Genomic DNA, 16,466 nt, shown 5'->3' with positions numbered 1-16,466 from the left:
AGAGAACGTCAGAGACCCGGGCTCCAGCTCCTGCGCCACCCCAAATTCACCCTCTACCTTTGAGGGAGTCATTTAATCTCCAAGGCATAGCTTCCTCATCTGTAAAATGAGACAGATCAACTAAATGGGCTCTTAAAGCCCTTTCTCATTCTAACATGTATGACATCAGGCCCTGGAAACTGACCTCTTGCAGCCGTTATCGAGATGTAAAATAGAGCAAACTGTCCAGGCCTATAAAATGAAAGAACAAAAATTGCTCAGATAAATGAAAACTGTAGGAATGTGTGGATTTTGAGTTGTGATTGGAGTTCTTGAGCTCCACATACAAAAAACACACAAAGTGTAATAAAAAGAGATGCTTCGAATTGGAGATCACACAGCAGTGTTTCTAGTTTCGACAGGGTTTCACTGATTGAAAATTCTTCTAGGTTCAGTTATTTGACTTGAACTTGAAGACAAGTTGTAAAGTGGCCTGATTATCATCCTTTTACTGATGCCGAAACAGAGGGCACAGAGATTCCTTTACTCCACAAATGTTTATTAAGCATCCACTACATGTCAAGCACCGAGAGGCTAGTTTGGCTACTTGACCAATATAGCTGTGGTTCAGAAACATTCGAATTATCACTTGTGCCCTATCACAGGATAGGAGGGGGTAGTGAGAGCTCGGCAGTGCCTCTGCCCATTCAGGCAAAAGCAAATGCGCACCAGATCAGAGCTATGTCATGGGTAACACGCCAGCTAACAAAGGGATCAGACAAAGAAGTAGCAGACACACACACCCCCCCCAACTGTAACAAAGTGTTCTTAGTGATATAGTGAAGGTAGACTACAAATAATAAAGTGCTATGAAAGAACAGAGGAAGAGTCATCAGTTCTGCTGGCAAGGGGCATGGGGAGGGTACCTAGGATTTTATAGAAGGATCTTTTCCACTGGACCACGATGGACTAAACAGCCCAGGCTGAGGGAGCTGCCTGAGAAAACAAGGTTTGCTGGGGAAATGGCAAGTTGCATGGGGTGGCCAGGATTTAAAGTGTGCACACGGCATGGAAGATGAGCCTGAAAAGGTAAGTAGATGTGTGTTTTCTAAATCCTTGAATGCCCTGCTAAGACTTTGAAGTTTTATTTTATTCAGTTGTGGTCCTTTGTTCTTGTAAGATGTATCTCTGTTTAAACACAACTTCACGGTGTGGGGATTCTCCTTTGTCTCACAGTGTATCAGGAGTTTGACCACCTCCTGGAAGAGCAGTCTCCCATTGAGTCCTACATCGAGTGGCTGGACACCATGGTGGACCGATGTGTTGTCAAGGTTGGTAAGCAGGCGCGGCAGGTGCAACCCATCACTCGCCTTGGTGGCCTTGGGTGAAACAGAGGCCCGCAGTGAGCTGGCTGAGTGTTCCTCGGCAGCCTCAGAGCCCTAGGGTTCCCAGGAGAGGCCTGGCCCCTCCCAGGAGATGGGAGCTGGGAGGGCAGGTCACAGGAGGCAGGACTCTGAGTCTCCCTCCCCTGGTTCAGTTGCACACATTGGGTCTGGATATAAGATTTCATTTTAAAGTGTATTTTTGCTGCTAAAAATAAAAAGTGGAAAACCATTGCTCTGTAACATTGAACTTAAGACCCATAAGCCTTCCTGTCATTTTTATAAGAGGCAGTAACAATGAAGGTCAAGTCAACCACTCTTAAAGCCTTTCGCTCTCTTGTAGGTGGCTGCCAAGAGACAAGGGTCACTGAAGAAGGTAGCCCAGCAGTTCCTCTTGATGTGGTCCTGTTTTGGCACAAGGGTGATCCGGGACATGACCTTGCACAGTGCCCCCAGCTTCGGTAAGGCCGCCCCAGCCCTCCCCATATCCGCACACTTCTTTTTCTGGGCGCCATGTATCGAGTCCCCCTCTTTGAAGTCAGGCACGATCTTGCTGTTTCTGAGACCACAAGGACACCACCTGGAAACGTTCTCTGTTCTGGGGGACATGAAAGGGTGAGGACTTTCAGGAAGAAAGATGGCATTGCATGCTAAAGAAGTATCCAGAAGGAAAATGCAGGGCTTGCACACAGACAGTATCATTTGAGTTTAAAAAGGAGTAAATAGCAGTGGCCATGCCCCCCTCTTTTCTGGAAGTCCCCCATCATGGCTGCTTCCCCAGGACTCTTTTGCCAGATTTCATAGTGTGGATTTGCCAAGACTAGGCACATGAAGAAGCCTCTGACTTCATACATTTGCAAGTGGCTTGACTGACAGGCCGGCCGTGGGTAGACTATCTGGTTTTCTTTGATAATGTGCCCCAGTCTGATCCCTAGAAAAGGACTTTTGCATTCATGTTCCCTTTTGTTTTGCTGACCCTATGGGTTTTCATCACCTCCAGGAGACATCCCTTCCCCAAGTCCTTGTCTCTTGTTTTCCAATGTAACGGGACTTGCAAGCTTGGCCCGGTACTCATAATAGTCTCTGTGGGCAGGACCCTCATCACCAACTTAGGGCGAATGCTATTTTTTATTTGAAAGAATGGCATATGCATCGAGTCCAGGTCATCGTTAGCAAAGTGAGGTGGGACTTTAAGGCATCACCCAGACATTTGAAATTTCAAAACACTTTGGCCTCAATTTTCCAGGCATTTCACCAAAGGGCTGTTGGTAAATTTTCTGGGTAATTGCTTCAGTTCTCTGTTTTACTCTGCAAGTAGAGATGTGGTTTTGTTTCTCATTATCTCCAATTAAGCCAATCAGCTCTGGGTTTTGCTCTCGGTTTAATTTGACACTTTTCCATCTAGCTTTTTATGGTCTTGTCACTATTTTCCAGTTGTGCTATACAATGAAGTGAATATGTGGTGAAACAAAGAAGGCACTATTATTTCTAAACAGCTCTGTCCATGAAAGACTGTGTTTACCCAATTGGAGGAGCGTTTTGTTGTGGATTTCTTTAATCTCAGTGTTGGGAAGTTCTCTGAACCTGCCTGCACCATGGCTACAGATGGAAATTCTCTTTGAGCTATGTAGGGAAATGCTCTGGTGACTGCTACCTGGGCAGTGCCATCAGGCGTGGCATTTTGATGACTTCCAGTTCAGCATAGTTAGTGTTAGCACATGTTACTTCTGGTCCTGGGAAAATTATTCGTGCATAACCGCTTTCAGTTAAACGGGTGGTTGAAACATATTTGAGATTTTTTTCATTGCTTCAGAATCAGAGAATCAACGGTACCACACAAATAAACATATACACATTCACAAAGCAAGCATCCTTTCCTGGCTCCGTATCTCCTTCTTCAATGTGCTGATTTTCTTAAACGCAGTATATTATCAAGTCGCCTTCATTAGACAGGGAAAGTAGTTCACGTTGCAATATTCTTTGAAATCCATTTGTATTTACTAAGGTAACCGTCAACGTGATAAAGAAAGTTTGGACAGTGGAACAATAGGGTTCCGTGAATAGGTTGAATTTGTTACTAAGACATATTGTTCCTTAACATGGGTTTGTTTCTTTTTGAACAACACACTATTTTAGGATACACTGGAAACACAGGCAAATGGCAAGAATGGTCACAAATCCTTTAGAAGCGGAAAGAAAAAAGATATTAACCCCGTTTCACTTTTACAGTATTTTTCAACCTTGAACAGATGGAAATAAGACCTGCCTCCAAGTCCATTTAGCAAACTCTCTGAAATGGTCCTGCTCATCCGACTCATTGTTGAGTTGTGCAGCTTGGGGTGACAGGCAAGTTGAAAGAATTTGTGGCAGACAAAAGCCCAGCTCCCCCGTTCTGCCTGTATATGTCAAAGACACAGTTGGTGGTTGTGTTTGGGTCATGTGTTCCCTGTATAAAAACAGCTAATTAGGAAAAAGAGCCCTCTGTTCCCTGGCCCCTCCCCCAGCCGCAGGGGCCAGCTCTATATATCTTATAACTCCCACACGATCCGCGTTGCTGTGAATGGTGCAGGGTTTGTGTGTCCGAGCAGCAGGCCGACCGTCACAATGATCGTGTGGAATATCACAATGATCCCGCGGGGACTCCATCACCTCTTCCCAGAACAGCCTCTTTCAAAGGTAGTTGACTCCTTTCTTCTCCTTAATTCCTTTTCACTCTTTTCTCCCTAATTCCTTTTCACTGAACGAGCCGATGCTGTGAACTAAAGTAGCCAGACTTTCTTTCTTTGCTGTAAGCAGCACTTTTTAGCAAAATGAATCAGCAAAGGTAGGCTAGCGGGCAATGAACTTTTCATCCCGATGGGGCTGAGGAAATGAGAAGTTCCACTTACAACACAACCACCACCACCAACTCATTTTCAGGTGACTGCTCTGATCAGTTAGTAGGAAACCTGGATCCCAAGTCAGTGCAGGTGCCTTTACCCCTTCACTCTGGGTTTTCACCGGAAGCCCCTTTCGCTGTTAGGAACACCCAGAAAGCAACAGTAGTTCCTGGAAGTGCTTTGGCATAAACCGGTATGAAAAGCTGCCGGGGACTTGATAGCTGAGGGGGCAGGACTATGTATCATTCCCCAGGTTTTCACCCTTTCACACACTTGTTTTCTGGCCTAGCATCATCTACTGGGGCAGGGCCGGGGAGGCCATGTGGGAGCAGTTCTGCCAGAGAGGCACTCCCAGACCACGTGGCCGTGGCAGAGCCTTCCAGACTGCTTCTCAATGTTTAGATGTCCTGTCCTGGCCCTCTTACCCAGAACCTGCTAAGCTGCAGGATCTTGACGTTCAAAATGTCACTCAGGTCTCTGCCAAGCACCGGGAGGCAGGCATTGCTTTCAGAGACCCGAGAGGAGAAGAGGCTTGCCCAGGACACACAGCAAAATGAGCCAAGCTACCCTCCCCAACACCCCCCACACACACTCCAGATCTGTCCTGTGCTACAGCCACACTGCCACTGCCTCTTCTCACTTTCTTCCTTTGAACACTAATGATACAAACAAAGAAGTGTTTATTCAGGGCCTAGCGTACGCTAGACATAATATCAGGCACTTTCTCATTTAATTCTTGCAACTTATGAGGTCCACTATTACTGCCCTCAATATAACAGACAAGGAAGCTGTGGTAGAATGTGAAGCAAAGGCAGGTTAATGTTATTTTTTATAACAAATATTTAGGAAGCACACACTACCATTTAATTCTCACAGTATCTGTGCAAGTCAGATGTATAAGATGTATGATCATCACTAAAAGAATACAATAATAATTTAACAAGGAAAAACAGAAAAATGTGAAAACTTAAATGCAAGAATTGAGAAGATAATAGTATAGAAAAAAGATGGTAAACTCAAAATATAAAATAGGATGCTAGAAATAAAATCAAATAGTAACCACACTTAATGAAAAGGTCTCTTCCCTCAAAAAACATCAGGCGTAAATAGCAAATTTCACTAAACTTCTAAGAAGCATAAAATTCTTAGTATATGAAAACTGAACATGAAAATTAGTGTTTTAGAGAATGAAACAAAAGAAGGAAAGCTCTATAACTAATTTTATGAAGCTAATATAATCTTGATTTCAAAATCTTGGAAGACCAGTAGAGGAAAAGAAAATTACAACTCAACCACACATAAATATAGATGAAAAAGTTATGCTTTTTTTTGTTTTTCTTTTTCTTTTTAGGGCTGCACCCATGGCATATGGAAGTTCCCAGGCTAGGGGTCAAATTGGAGCTACAGCTGCTGGCCTACACCATAGCCCACAGCAAGGCAGTATCTGAGCTGTGTCTGCGACCTACACCACAGCTCATGGCAATACTGGACCCTTAACACACTGAGCAAGGCCAGGGATCAAACCTGCATCTTCATGGATACTAGTCAGATTTGTAACCTTCTGAGCCACAATGGGAACTCCGAAAAAAATTCTAAATAAAATATTAGCAGATCAAATCCAGTCACAGATTTTTAAAAATCATGATTAATAACACCTATGCCAAGAATTCAAGTGTGATTCAAAGTCAGAAAATTAATTAACATACTGCATTAGCAACTTACAAGAGAAAAATCATATGATAATCTCTATAGATTCAGAGGGAAAAACGTATTTGATACAATTCAGTAGTCAAGTATAATTTTTAAAACTTCTTGGAAAACGAGGACTAGGAGGGAATTTATGTAATATGTTAAAGGACATCCAAAAATCTGTGGAAAACATTATACTAAGTGGTGAAACTTTAGAAGTCTTCCCATTCGAGTGATGAATAGACACAAATGCCTTCTAAGGCTATTTCTGATATGTATTGGAGATCCCAGCCAATGTAATAAGAAAAGGAAATAGGAGTTCCCATCATGGCGCAGTGGAAATGAATCCAATTAGGAACCATAAGGTTGTGGGTTCAATCCCTGGCCTCACTCATTAAGGATCCAGCGTTGCCATGAGCTGTGGTGTAGGTTGCAGACACAGCTCGGATCTGGCGTGGATGTGGCTGTGGTGTAGGCCAGAGGCTATAGCTCTCACTTGACCCTGAGCCTGGGAACCTCCATATGCCACAGGCATGGCCCTAAAAAGCCAAAAAAAAAAAAAAGAAAGAAAAAGAAAAAAGAAAAGGAAATGAACTATAAGGATTGGAAAGGAAAACACAATTATCTTTATTTATACACATCATGATGTCTGACAAAAGAGAATCTGGAGTTCCCACTGTGGCACAGTGGGTTAAGGATCTGGCATTGTTTCTGCAGCAGCTTACATCACTGCTGAGGCACGGGTTTGATTCCCTGGCCCAGCGCAGTTGGTTAAGGATCTGGTGTTGCCACAGCTGTGGCTCAGATTCATTCCCTGTCCCGGGAACTTCCATAGGCTGAAGGTGCAGCTGAATAGAAAAGAGAATCTACAAATTAATAGAACAAAAAAGAGTTTAGGTAGGTTTAAAAGCTAAAGATTTTTTTGTTTGTTTTTGTTTTTTAAATCCCTGGCATTCTTAGCATTAACTGGAAAATATAATTAAATACCTACCTATTTATCTCTATCAATATCTGTGTACCTATATGTATCCCATTCATAATATCAACAGAAAGATATCCGTAAAATAATTCTAACAAATGTTTTGAGACCTTCAAGGAAAAAGATTTTTAAATATTATTGACCTATACCCTGTTCATGTTTGGAGAAATTCAATATCAAGAATATATGCTCTTTGGAGTTCCCGTCGTGGCTCAGTGGTTAACAAATCTAACTAGGAACCATGAGGTTGCGGGTTCCATCCCTGGCCTTGATCAGTGGGTTAAGGATCCAGCATTGCCATGAGCTGTGGTGTAGGTTGCAGATGCAGCTCAGATTCCGTGTTGCTGTGGCTCTGGCGTATGCCGGTGGCTGCAGCTCCAATTGGACCCCTAGCCTGGGAACCTCCATATGCCGTGGGAGTGGCCCTAGAACAGGCAAAAAGACAAAACAAGAAAGAAAGAATATATGCCCTTTAAATATATAAATCAAGTGGAATTCCCATCTGGTTCTTAACTATTTTCCTTTGATTTTGAAAATCTGATGTCAAAATTCACATAGAAAACCAAAAGGCTGAGAATAATCAAGTCATTTTGAAGATAAAAAGAGTTGTAGGGACTTCTTACCAGAGGATATTCAGGTTACTAAGGAATAAGATGATGTGGTCGTTGGACAGAGCCAGACAAAGTGTAATGAAACAGGCCAGAAATGCCCAAGGCAGACCTGCATGAAGCTTGTCTTTGCCTTAGCAGATTCTTGCTTTTTTGTAGGACTGTATAGATGATCTATGTGACAGAGATGGCATTAAAAACCAGTGGCTAAATGTTCTAGGACAAGCATTTTAGGATAAATAAAGTAAACTTAGACCTTATCACTTCTGAAAGAAACATCTAAAAAAAATTTTAATCTTTTAGAAGAAAATATGGATGATATCTGTATGACTTTGGAATAGAAAATTATTTCTTTAAAAAGGCACAAAAAAGGACAGATCATAAGGAACATATTGCCAATATTGACGGTACTCAGATTTTAAACTTCTGTTCAGTAAGCATGCCATGAACAAAGTTAAAAGATAAAAGCCACAATAAAGGGGAAGATTCTCACAATGCACATACCTAACAAAAGATTAATATCCAGAATAATGATAAGTCCCTCTACATATATTTTTAAAAGACAACCCAATAGAAAAGTGGGCAAAGAATATGAACAGACAGTTCCCAGAAGAGGAAATGGACAATAATCCTAGGAAAAGAGGTTGCACCTTCCTAGAAATTTGGGTAATGCAGGGGATAAAGACAAAAACATTTCACACCCTTCAGATGGCAAATACTGTATTTCATACCCGACCAGTAAGGATGTAGAGGATTGTGGGGCGCAATCTGGCCCTGTCTTGTCAGACTGAAGATGCAGGTGCTCTTCGACCCAGTATCCACACAGTGTATACTTTTCCTCATTATAGTACTTCCGTAACCTAGGGTTTGACTGTTCCCCTTTAGAGAGCTGTACTGCATGCCTAAAGGACAACTTCAGAATCAGGCTTGAGTTCAGCTCTTATGTCTGCCCGTTAATGATTGTGTTGACACTGAGCAGTTACCGTACCTCTCTAAGCCTCAAAGTTCCTCCTTTGCAGAAGGAGCACATCACTCATGTGGTCGTGATGAGGACTACATGCAATGATGAATCCACAGCACTTAACACAGTAGCTACCCCAGGGCAAGGGCTCAATAAATGGCTGGTTTTGTTTTTAACATCCAGAAGGAGCAACTCATCCAAGGTCCCCGTCACTAAGTGGCAGAGCTGGAGCTCAACCTGGGCAGTTTGATAGGCCCAAGGCAATTCCCCACAGTGCTGCACCTCCTCCGCAGTTTACAGGACTCATTTTGGGGACGTGGATGGAAAGTTTAGTTTTGGAAAACTGCATCTCACAATGACTCAACAAAACCTGGATCCTGCAGAATTCCAAATGCGGTCAAAAAACAGACACAGCACCTTAGGGATGAAAGAAGAATGTGGGGAAAGTGCAGGGTGGAGAAGGGTGGCCTGAGCTCTGCGGGCACGAGGATCTTAGGTGTGGCAGGTTCTGAAGAGACAGGGGTACTGGAAGTGATGTGCACGACCTTCGGGTCAGAGTTAAGCCAGGGACATTCTTCTATAGCTTTTCTGGCGCAAAAGAATCTAAGGAGTTCCCTTGTGGCTCAGCAGGTTAAGGATCTAGCATTGTTACTGCTGTGGCTCTGGTCACTGCTGTGGTGCAAGTTACCTGGCCTGGGAACTTCTACATGCTGCAGGCATGGCCGAAAACAAACAAACAAAAGGAATAATCTGAAATGAAGTGCGAGTGTATGTGTGCGTATGTGATTGTGCACGTGTATGCACAATTAGAAGCCAGGTCCAATTAAAAAGGAGAAAATAAGTCCCATCAAAGAGGAGTCATCCAGAAGCCCCCAAATGACCCTTATTGCTTTATTTCTGAGACTTGAAAAGCCATAGCACCCAACTCAAATGGCCCTTCTAGGGACCAAGTCCTTTATTTTTCCATGTGTGCTATAAGGAGACTGGACTAGATGATCTACAGGAGAAAAGGGAACCAGACCAAACTGGGGCAAATTCCGTCATGATTTTGGTGGAAAGCCTCATTTGCTCATGTGTAAGAGAGGATACCATCTCCTTTGTCACTGTTTGTTGTAAGGATGAGACCTGTGTTCAGCAGTTAGCAGAGTTCTAGGTACACAGCAAGCACTCAATAAACGGTAGGTGTGATGACAGTGGCGATGATGACAACAACAGTAACAGTGGTACTGATGATGATGGGATCCCAAGATAAGTGAGTCTCAAAAGTCTCTAAAAAAGCAAACCTGAGGGAAGTTCGAAGAGGTCAGCTTATAAATAGTCGATGAGAAGTTCAGGAAACTTCATGGGACAGCAGGATATCCAGATGCAGATGTACCTTTGAGAGGTGGAAAATGGGACTAAAGATGAAGGCTTCGCTCCTCTCTCTGACTCTAGCATCCACGGGGTCCTACTTAGAGCAGACACAAAAGCTCTTTCCATATGTTGATTGTTCTCCTGTGTTTGGTGGCAGCCTGGCACGCAAGAAAAGATGGTTTTGAAGTAATGTATTGTGTCATCTTACACGAGTCCTTGACTTTGAAACACAGTAATAAAAGTACCTACCTTACAAGGTGGTCGTAGAGATTAAATTAGAGACCAATAAGGCTTTGAGCACAGAGACTGGCACATCGGAAGAGCCTTTTTAAATGATTGTTCACATCCCTTTTTATGAAATAGTCTACTCTCAATTTGAAATGAAGAATACTCCTTGAGGATCCCAAATTCTTTCAGTTTAATACCTTTTGTAAGAACCATGTGCTTAAAAAAAAAAAAAAAAAAAAAAAGTCACAGAAACAGTTAAGGTAAGGAAATAATTGAGTTGTTGCTGTTTTAAAATGTCAGTTACGCTCCTGGAATTGTGTTGCGTACATTGGTAGACGCCAGGGAGAAGGCCAAGCCCCTGCCGTGGATATCCTTACAGTCCAGCAGGGGAAATAAGATGAGCTTGTGGAAGAGAGAAAAATGCAAGACACCATGTCAACAAATACTGAACAAAAGTGAGGGGCGCCTGAAAGGGGATGAGGCTGGTGCAAGTGTGAGAGCTCAGAGGGGTTTTGACAGATGGCTCAATGGGCGCCATTTTTGATGGAGTCCTATTAATAAGTTGAGCAAGGAAAAGATTAACTTGCTGTGATGTTGATGACATTTACCTTATGCTAAACCCCAGTCTAGGTGGGCAGACAGCAAAAGACAGCAACCTCTGACTGCAAGGCAATCACAGCTGAGTGGGAAATGAGGGTCTCAGACAGATGTTAGAGCAGCATGTGACATGTTGTTGAGTGGGCAGAGGGGCTTCCCTGAGCGGACATGACTTACCTTTCTGTCTGGATCTCCTCTCACCAGGGTCTTTTCACCTAATTCACTTGATGTTTGACGACTACGTGCTCTACCTGTTGGAATCCCTGCACTGTCAGGAGCGGGCCAGCGAGCTCATGCGAGCCATGAAGGGAGAAGGAAGCACTGGTAAGCCTGCACGTCACTGGGAATTGCCCCCCTTGTTGATTTGATTTAATATCCTTACTTCTCTGCTCTGTGTTTCTTTAGCTCTGCATCCTAAAGAATTGAGTTATGGTGAACAGGTCACATGGTGGGAAGCCAGTAACATCTTTTTCTTCTCTAGAGTGGGCCTGTGTGTATGCAGACGTTGCTTTGCAGTCACCATGGCGATGGGAAGCCATCAAAGGGTCTTAAGCAGAGGAGTGATGTGACACAGATTCGAAAGAATATTTCATTTTGTAAAGGCCTTCTTACTTGCTAACAAGAACCCACCCTTTCTCTACCCATAGCAGACGTCCGAGAAGATATTATCTTGGCAGAGGCTGCCCCACCAACCCCTTCACCAGTGCCATCGTTTTCTCCAGCAAAGTCTGCCACGTCGGTGGAAGTGCCACCTCCCTCCTCCCCTGTCAGCAACCCATCCCCAGAGTACACTGGCCTCAGCACTACAGGTAATGAACAGTCCCCCTCAAAGGCATTGTTTGGGAAGTTGATGGTTAAAAAAGTAAAAGGTTTCTGGGAACAACATTATCTCCTCAGCCCTCCAAAACAGTGCCCAAACCCGAGTATCCTCCTGAACTTATGGATGACTTGCAGTTATTCATTTATTCGTTTGTACATATTCTTTATGCTTCTGTTTGCAAATTGGCAGGTTAAGTGCGTGATAAAATCTTAAGTCACTGAAATAATTAAAATGATACAAAACATAAAACACAGCCATTCTTGAAAACAGAGGGAGCTCTCTAGGAACCAGAAAATGGGGCAGACAGGTCTAACCCATACGCTTAGTCATGGCGGCCATAATCAAGGCACGGGCAGTACGCAAGGTACAAACTACTGCCCGGGGACCCCCACGGAAGGGAAGAGTGCTTCTGGTTGGAGACCTCACAAAGGAGGGGATTTGAGCTGAAACTCAATTTTAATTGATAGAGGTGCAGCAGAAGGGCCTCTGGGGCACAGGACAATGTAAGCAGAATGCACAGGGGCTGGAGGTGTGGGGTCTTTTCTGGGCATGGTAAACCCTGTAGGCGGTTGTCAAGGAGTGTTTTAAGCCTGGAGTCACACCTGGAGGATCTTCCATGCCGAGACAAGGTTTGAAAGTGGAAGAGGTGTTGCAAGGATAATAACAGCTAGTGGCTAATGCCCAGATGTTGCTCTACCATGTACAAAGGCCCCTCGCATAATTGCTTCACTTGATATTCACAATAGCACTTGCAAGGTGACTGTTGTTTCATTTTACAGAGGAGAAAGAAGGGTTAAATTCCTTATCCCAGGCACCACAGTTAGTAGTTGCTCTAAACAAGTCCATGCACTCATTCATTCAGCAAATGCCTTTGCTCGCCAGACTTGGGGAAATGATATATTGTATGTGGATTACGCAGTACGTGTTAGCTAACGTATAATAATAAATAGAGTACTCTGAGTGTGCGTATACGTGTGTGTACATACTCAGGTTCTCCCACAAGGCTGCTGTGGGGATTTGAAGAAGTAAGAAAAGCCAAAATGCAGTGTCCAGGGTGCAGTGCCGTCCAGATAGAAGGGGTTACTATTATGAATGCCTGTAAAGTGAGGGCTGGCGCCAAGCATGCTTCAGGAGTTCAGAGGGAGAGGCAGATCCTTCCCGTCCCGCCTGAACTCCAGCAAGCAGGAGGGGTGAAACTCAAAGGCAGCTTCCAAAGATGAGACCTCAGCTAAAGGAGAGGAGTGGGCACACGGGAAGCAAAGGCAGAGACGGCCTTCTGCTGATGGGCCCTGAGCGAGCGTGGGGCAGGTGCACACATCTGACTTTGGGGAGAGCTTGGTAAATCTGTGACAGTTCGTCATCTCCCCATCTAAACCTACTCTTCTAGTCTCCCAATCACCCAAACACCAAATTAGGGAGTCAGCTTTCCTTTGCCTCAACTTTTGTGTTAGGTTTGGTTAAGCTACTGAACAGACGGATCCAAACATGGATGGAGTTAGCACAGCAGAAATCTATTTCCTGCATGCAAACAGCCCTGGCAAGGTATTTAGGTCAGAGAGGAGGCTCTCTTCAAAGCAACGATTTGGAAACACATGTTCCTTCAATAGGAGGCTCCACCATACCCCAGGGCAGTGGTTCTCAAAGAGTGGTCCGTGGACCAGCAGCACTAGCATCACATGGGGACCTGCTGGAAATGCTCACAATCAGAGCCCACTGCAGACCTACTAAATCAGAAACTATAGGGCCGGGACCAGCCATTTGCTTAAGAAGCCTGCAGGTGAATTTTTCTTTTTTTCTTTTTTCTTTTTTTAGGGCTGCATCCATGGCATGTGGAAGTTCCCAGGCTAGGGGTCGAATCAGAGCTGCAGCTGCCAGCCAATGCCACAGCCACAGCAACACTAGATCTGAGCCATGTCTGTGACCTATACCACAGCTCACAGCAACACCAGCTCCTTAACCCACTGAGCAGGGCCAGGTATCGAACCCACATCCTCAAGGAGACTATTCAGATTCATCACTGCTGAGCCACAGTGGGAACTCCGGGTGATTCTGATGCTGACTCCTGTGAGGACCACTGGCTTAGGGGTTTGTCAAGTGTGGAACCAGCTGACAGAAATGGAAAGTGGGTCTGGAGGAGGGAAACACACTCATGAAACCCCTGGCCTGAAGGTGGCACATGTCCCTTCTGCTTATATTCCAACAGCGAGAACTTGGTCACGTGGCCTCATGTAACTGCAAAGGCAGGAAATGTAGGGTAGCAGGGTCCCAGGTAGGGAAGGGGGACAGATTTGGGAGAGACAGCTGGCATTCTCCTCCATACCTGCCAAGGCCAATTGTTCTTTTCTTTCTTTTTTTTTTTTTTTTTTTTTTTTTTTTTGGCTATTTCTTGGGCCGCTCCTGCGGCATATGGAGGTTCCCAGGCTAGGGGTCGAATTGGAGCTGTAGCCACCGGCCTACGCCAGAGCCACAGCAACGCGGGATCCGAGCCGCGTCTTTGACCTACACTACAGCTCACGGCAACGCCGGATCGTTAACCCACTGAGCAAGGGCAGGGACCGAACCCGCAACCTCATGGTTCCTAGTCGGATTCGTTAACCACTGCACCACGACGGGAACTCCAAGGCCAGTTTTTCTAACACAAATCTTGACCGACCCATTTCTTCTCAGCCCACTACTGCCATCTGGCCCAGGCCTTCCCACCTCTCATGGAGCCACAGTGGTTTTCAAGCTAGGTGTCCTCCAGGTTAGGCTCTTCCACCAGACCCTCAGAGCATGGTCTTCGTTGTATTCTAGTTGTACTTAGAATGGCTTGGGAACTAAATTATACTGTTTTGAAGAGCAAATAAAGAGGATGAGGTTGTCTGTTGAGGTGCCATCTTCTCTGCATTCATTCATTCACACATCCTTCCCTTCATCTGCTCAATTTGTCCAACAAATAGTTCTCAAGTGGCTTCTATGTGCTGACCACTTCAGAAGCTGGTTCTGCAAATAAGCAAATCATGGTCCTTGCCCTCTGGAGGTTATTTATGTATTTATTTATTGTCTTTTTACCCATGGCATGTGGAGGTTCCCAGGCTGGGGTCGAATTGGAGCTGGGGCTGCTGGCCTACACCACAGCTCACAGCAACACTGGATCCTTAACCCACTGAGCAAGGCCAGGGATCAAACACACGTCCTCATGGATGCTAGTCAGATTCGTTTCTGCTGAGCCACCACGGGAACTCCTGGAGGTTTATTTTTTAGAGGCTAGGGCTCTGATGAGCAAGACAGAAGTTAAAACATAACTTGATGAGTGCTAAGTTGGGAGACAGGTCAGGGTGTTGGGGGCACACAAAGGACAAGGGGGCTCCAGCCTCTATTTGGAGGCCTGAGGAGCTGAATAATGAGAGAAAAGGTATTCCGAGCTGAGGAAGTAAGTAGTACAAAGGCCTGGAGCCAAGAGAGAGCATGATGTTGTTTTCAGGGAACTTAAAGTATATATCCCAGGAGTCTTTTGATGAATTCTTTCCCTAAAGTTTCCAGAACCCGAGCTACTCAGAGAGGGAATGAGAGGGGTGTGTGGGGGGGGGGCGGCGGGGGGGAGATATGCCAAAAAACCCCAAGGGCCCTTTGTCAGGGAGCACACAGGAGACTGGGTTCTTCAGAGCAGTGATGGAAAGCAGGGCTGTCAGTAACTAGCGTTAGATCGAGCTGTGATTTCACTGTGGGGCCATAGCTAGAGTCATCCTCTTCTGTGAAAACTGAGAGGGAGCAGTACCGTATTTGTTTATGTAGATGCATCTCAAATGGTGTTTTGTTTCTACTTTGAGAAAGAAAAACTTGACCCCCCCCCCCCCCACTTTCTTCCCATTTTCTCTCCACGGTGGGCCGGAGCTCCTGCTTAAAAGGCTCAGGAAGAAAAACTGTACAGAAAAGAACAACTGGGAATTCCCTGGTGACCTAGTGGTTAAAGATCTGGTGTTGTCACTGCTGTGGCTCAGGCCATGGCTGTGGCACGGGTTCGATCCCTGGCCTGGGAATCTCTGCATACCGCCAGCTTGACCAAAAAAAAAAAAAGAAAAAAAAAGAACAACTTTATTCACTGAAAATAAAAAGGGAAAAGAACTTGAGTTCTTTTCACAGCTCTGCAAGCTGCTCAGGGAGGGGTCCTTCCAAGACTGGAATTGGGGACAGCCATCCTGAGTGTCCTGCCTCACACAGGAAGGGCAGCGAGAGCAGCTAGGAGCCATTTACATGAATAATCCTGCCCACACACGTCCCCCACACCCCCACCGCCCGGCAGACACACACGTCAGTCAGTCTGTGATAACATCCTTGCTTTTAAAATAAACAGGGAAATTATGCAAATGAAAGAGTTCTGCATTATGAAGCAGAAACAATTTGAGTGGAACCTCTCTTCCAGTCTAGCAACAGATCAAACAAAGAGATTCCAAGAAAATAAAGGGAAGGAGGAGTATGAGGGAGAGATTTCTAGGATGTCTTCATCATTCTCAGCCAGCTAGTGAGTCTGCTGGCTTTCTCTGCAGCAATTTGGAGGCCTCCAGGTATAGCAGGTGTGATAGTCAAAGGCACAGGACTAGCACAAATGTGTTCAGAGATTTCTGCACAATGTGGTCAGGAGTCGTAAAAGTAGCTTCTTAGAAATACAAATGTGAAACAGGTTCTCTTCAGATGAGTGTAACCTTTGAAGATTTTGGCACATTCCAGCTTTGTTCTCAGATATCTCCAGGGGGCATTAAAAATGTCATCCTATATAAAACTATCTGTAATATGTTTCTCAAGTCCCACTTTTGAAATACTCTATTGGTAAATTAGACTAGACCTTGGCATGCACTTGGGTCATGGTCTTGGAGGAAACATACACATAATTTCCTGACAACATGTATGACTTTATAGATATTACAATATAAAGCACAAATTATCTAAGAAATACACCTAAATATTAGGAAATCTACTACTACTGTAGTTTTCTTAAATTTCAGAATCTATGC

At 44.6% G+C, this 16,466-nt stretch overlaps 1 protein-coding gene and 1 long non-coding RNA gene across 6 annotated transcripts in view; one reads left to right on the top strand and one right to left on the bottom strand.

Moving 5' to 3' along the window:
- Window positions 1–16,466, top strand: part of RFX4 (regulatory factor X4) — a 168,505-nt gene that overhangs the window by 133,092 nt on the left and 18,947 nt on the right. For 4 of the 5 annotated variants that reach the window (XM_021091568.2, XM_084955470.1, XM_084955469.1 and 1 more), the window contains exons 12-15: window positions 1,216–1,310; window positions 1,705–1,822; window positions 10,860–10,979; window positions 11,303–11,464. In XM_021091568.2, the coding sequence (XP_020947227.1) occupies window positions 1,216–1,310; window positions 1,705–1,822; window positions 10,860–10,979; window positions 11,303–11,464 (495 nt within the window). The remainder of the gene's footprint in view (window positions 1–1,215; window positions 1,311–1,704; window positions 1,823–10,859; window positions 10,980–11,302; window positions 11,465–16,466) is intronic. The other variant, XM_021091569.2, reaches the window with a different exon arrangement.
- Window positions 522–10,274, bottom strand: LOC146403159 (uncharacterized). Its single transcript, XR_014803145.1, has 3 exons — window positions 10,080–10,274; window positions 9,761–9,988; window positions 522–4,223 (listed from the first exon to the last, which is right to left on the bottom strand). It is a non-coding gene; the product is annotated as an uncharacterized LOC146403159 (long non-coding RNA).

The sequence above is a fragment of the Sus scrofa genome, chromosome 5 (assembly GCF_054392235.1).
Source record: "Sus scrofa isolate SSC_HxYL_T2T_F1_AM1 chromosome 5, Sscrofa_HxYL_maternal_Yorkshire_Landrace_v2.0, whole genome shotgun sequence".
Lineage (NCBI taxonomy): Eukaryota > Metazoa > Chordata > Mammalia > Artiodactyla > Suidae > Sus > Sus scrofa.
Note: the sequence above shows the minus strand (reverse complement) of the source record. Positions and strands in the feature narration are given on the sequence as shown.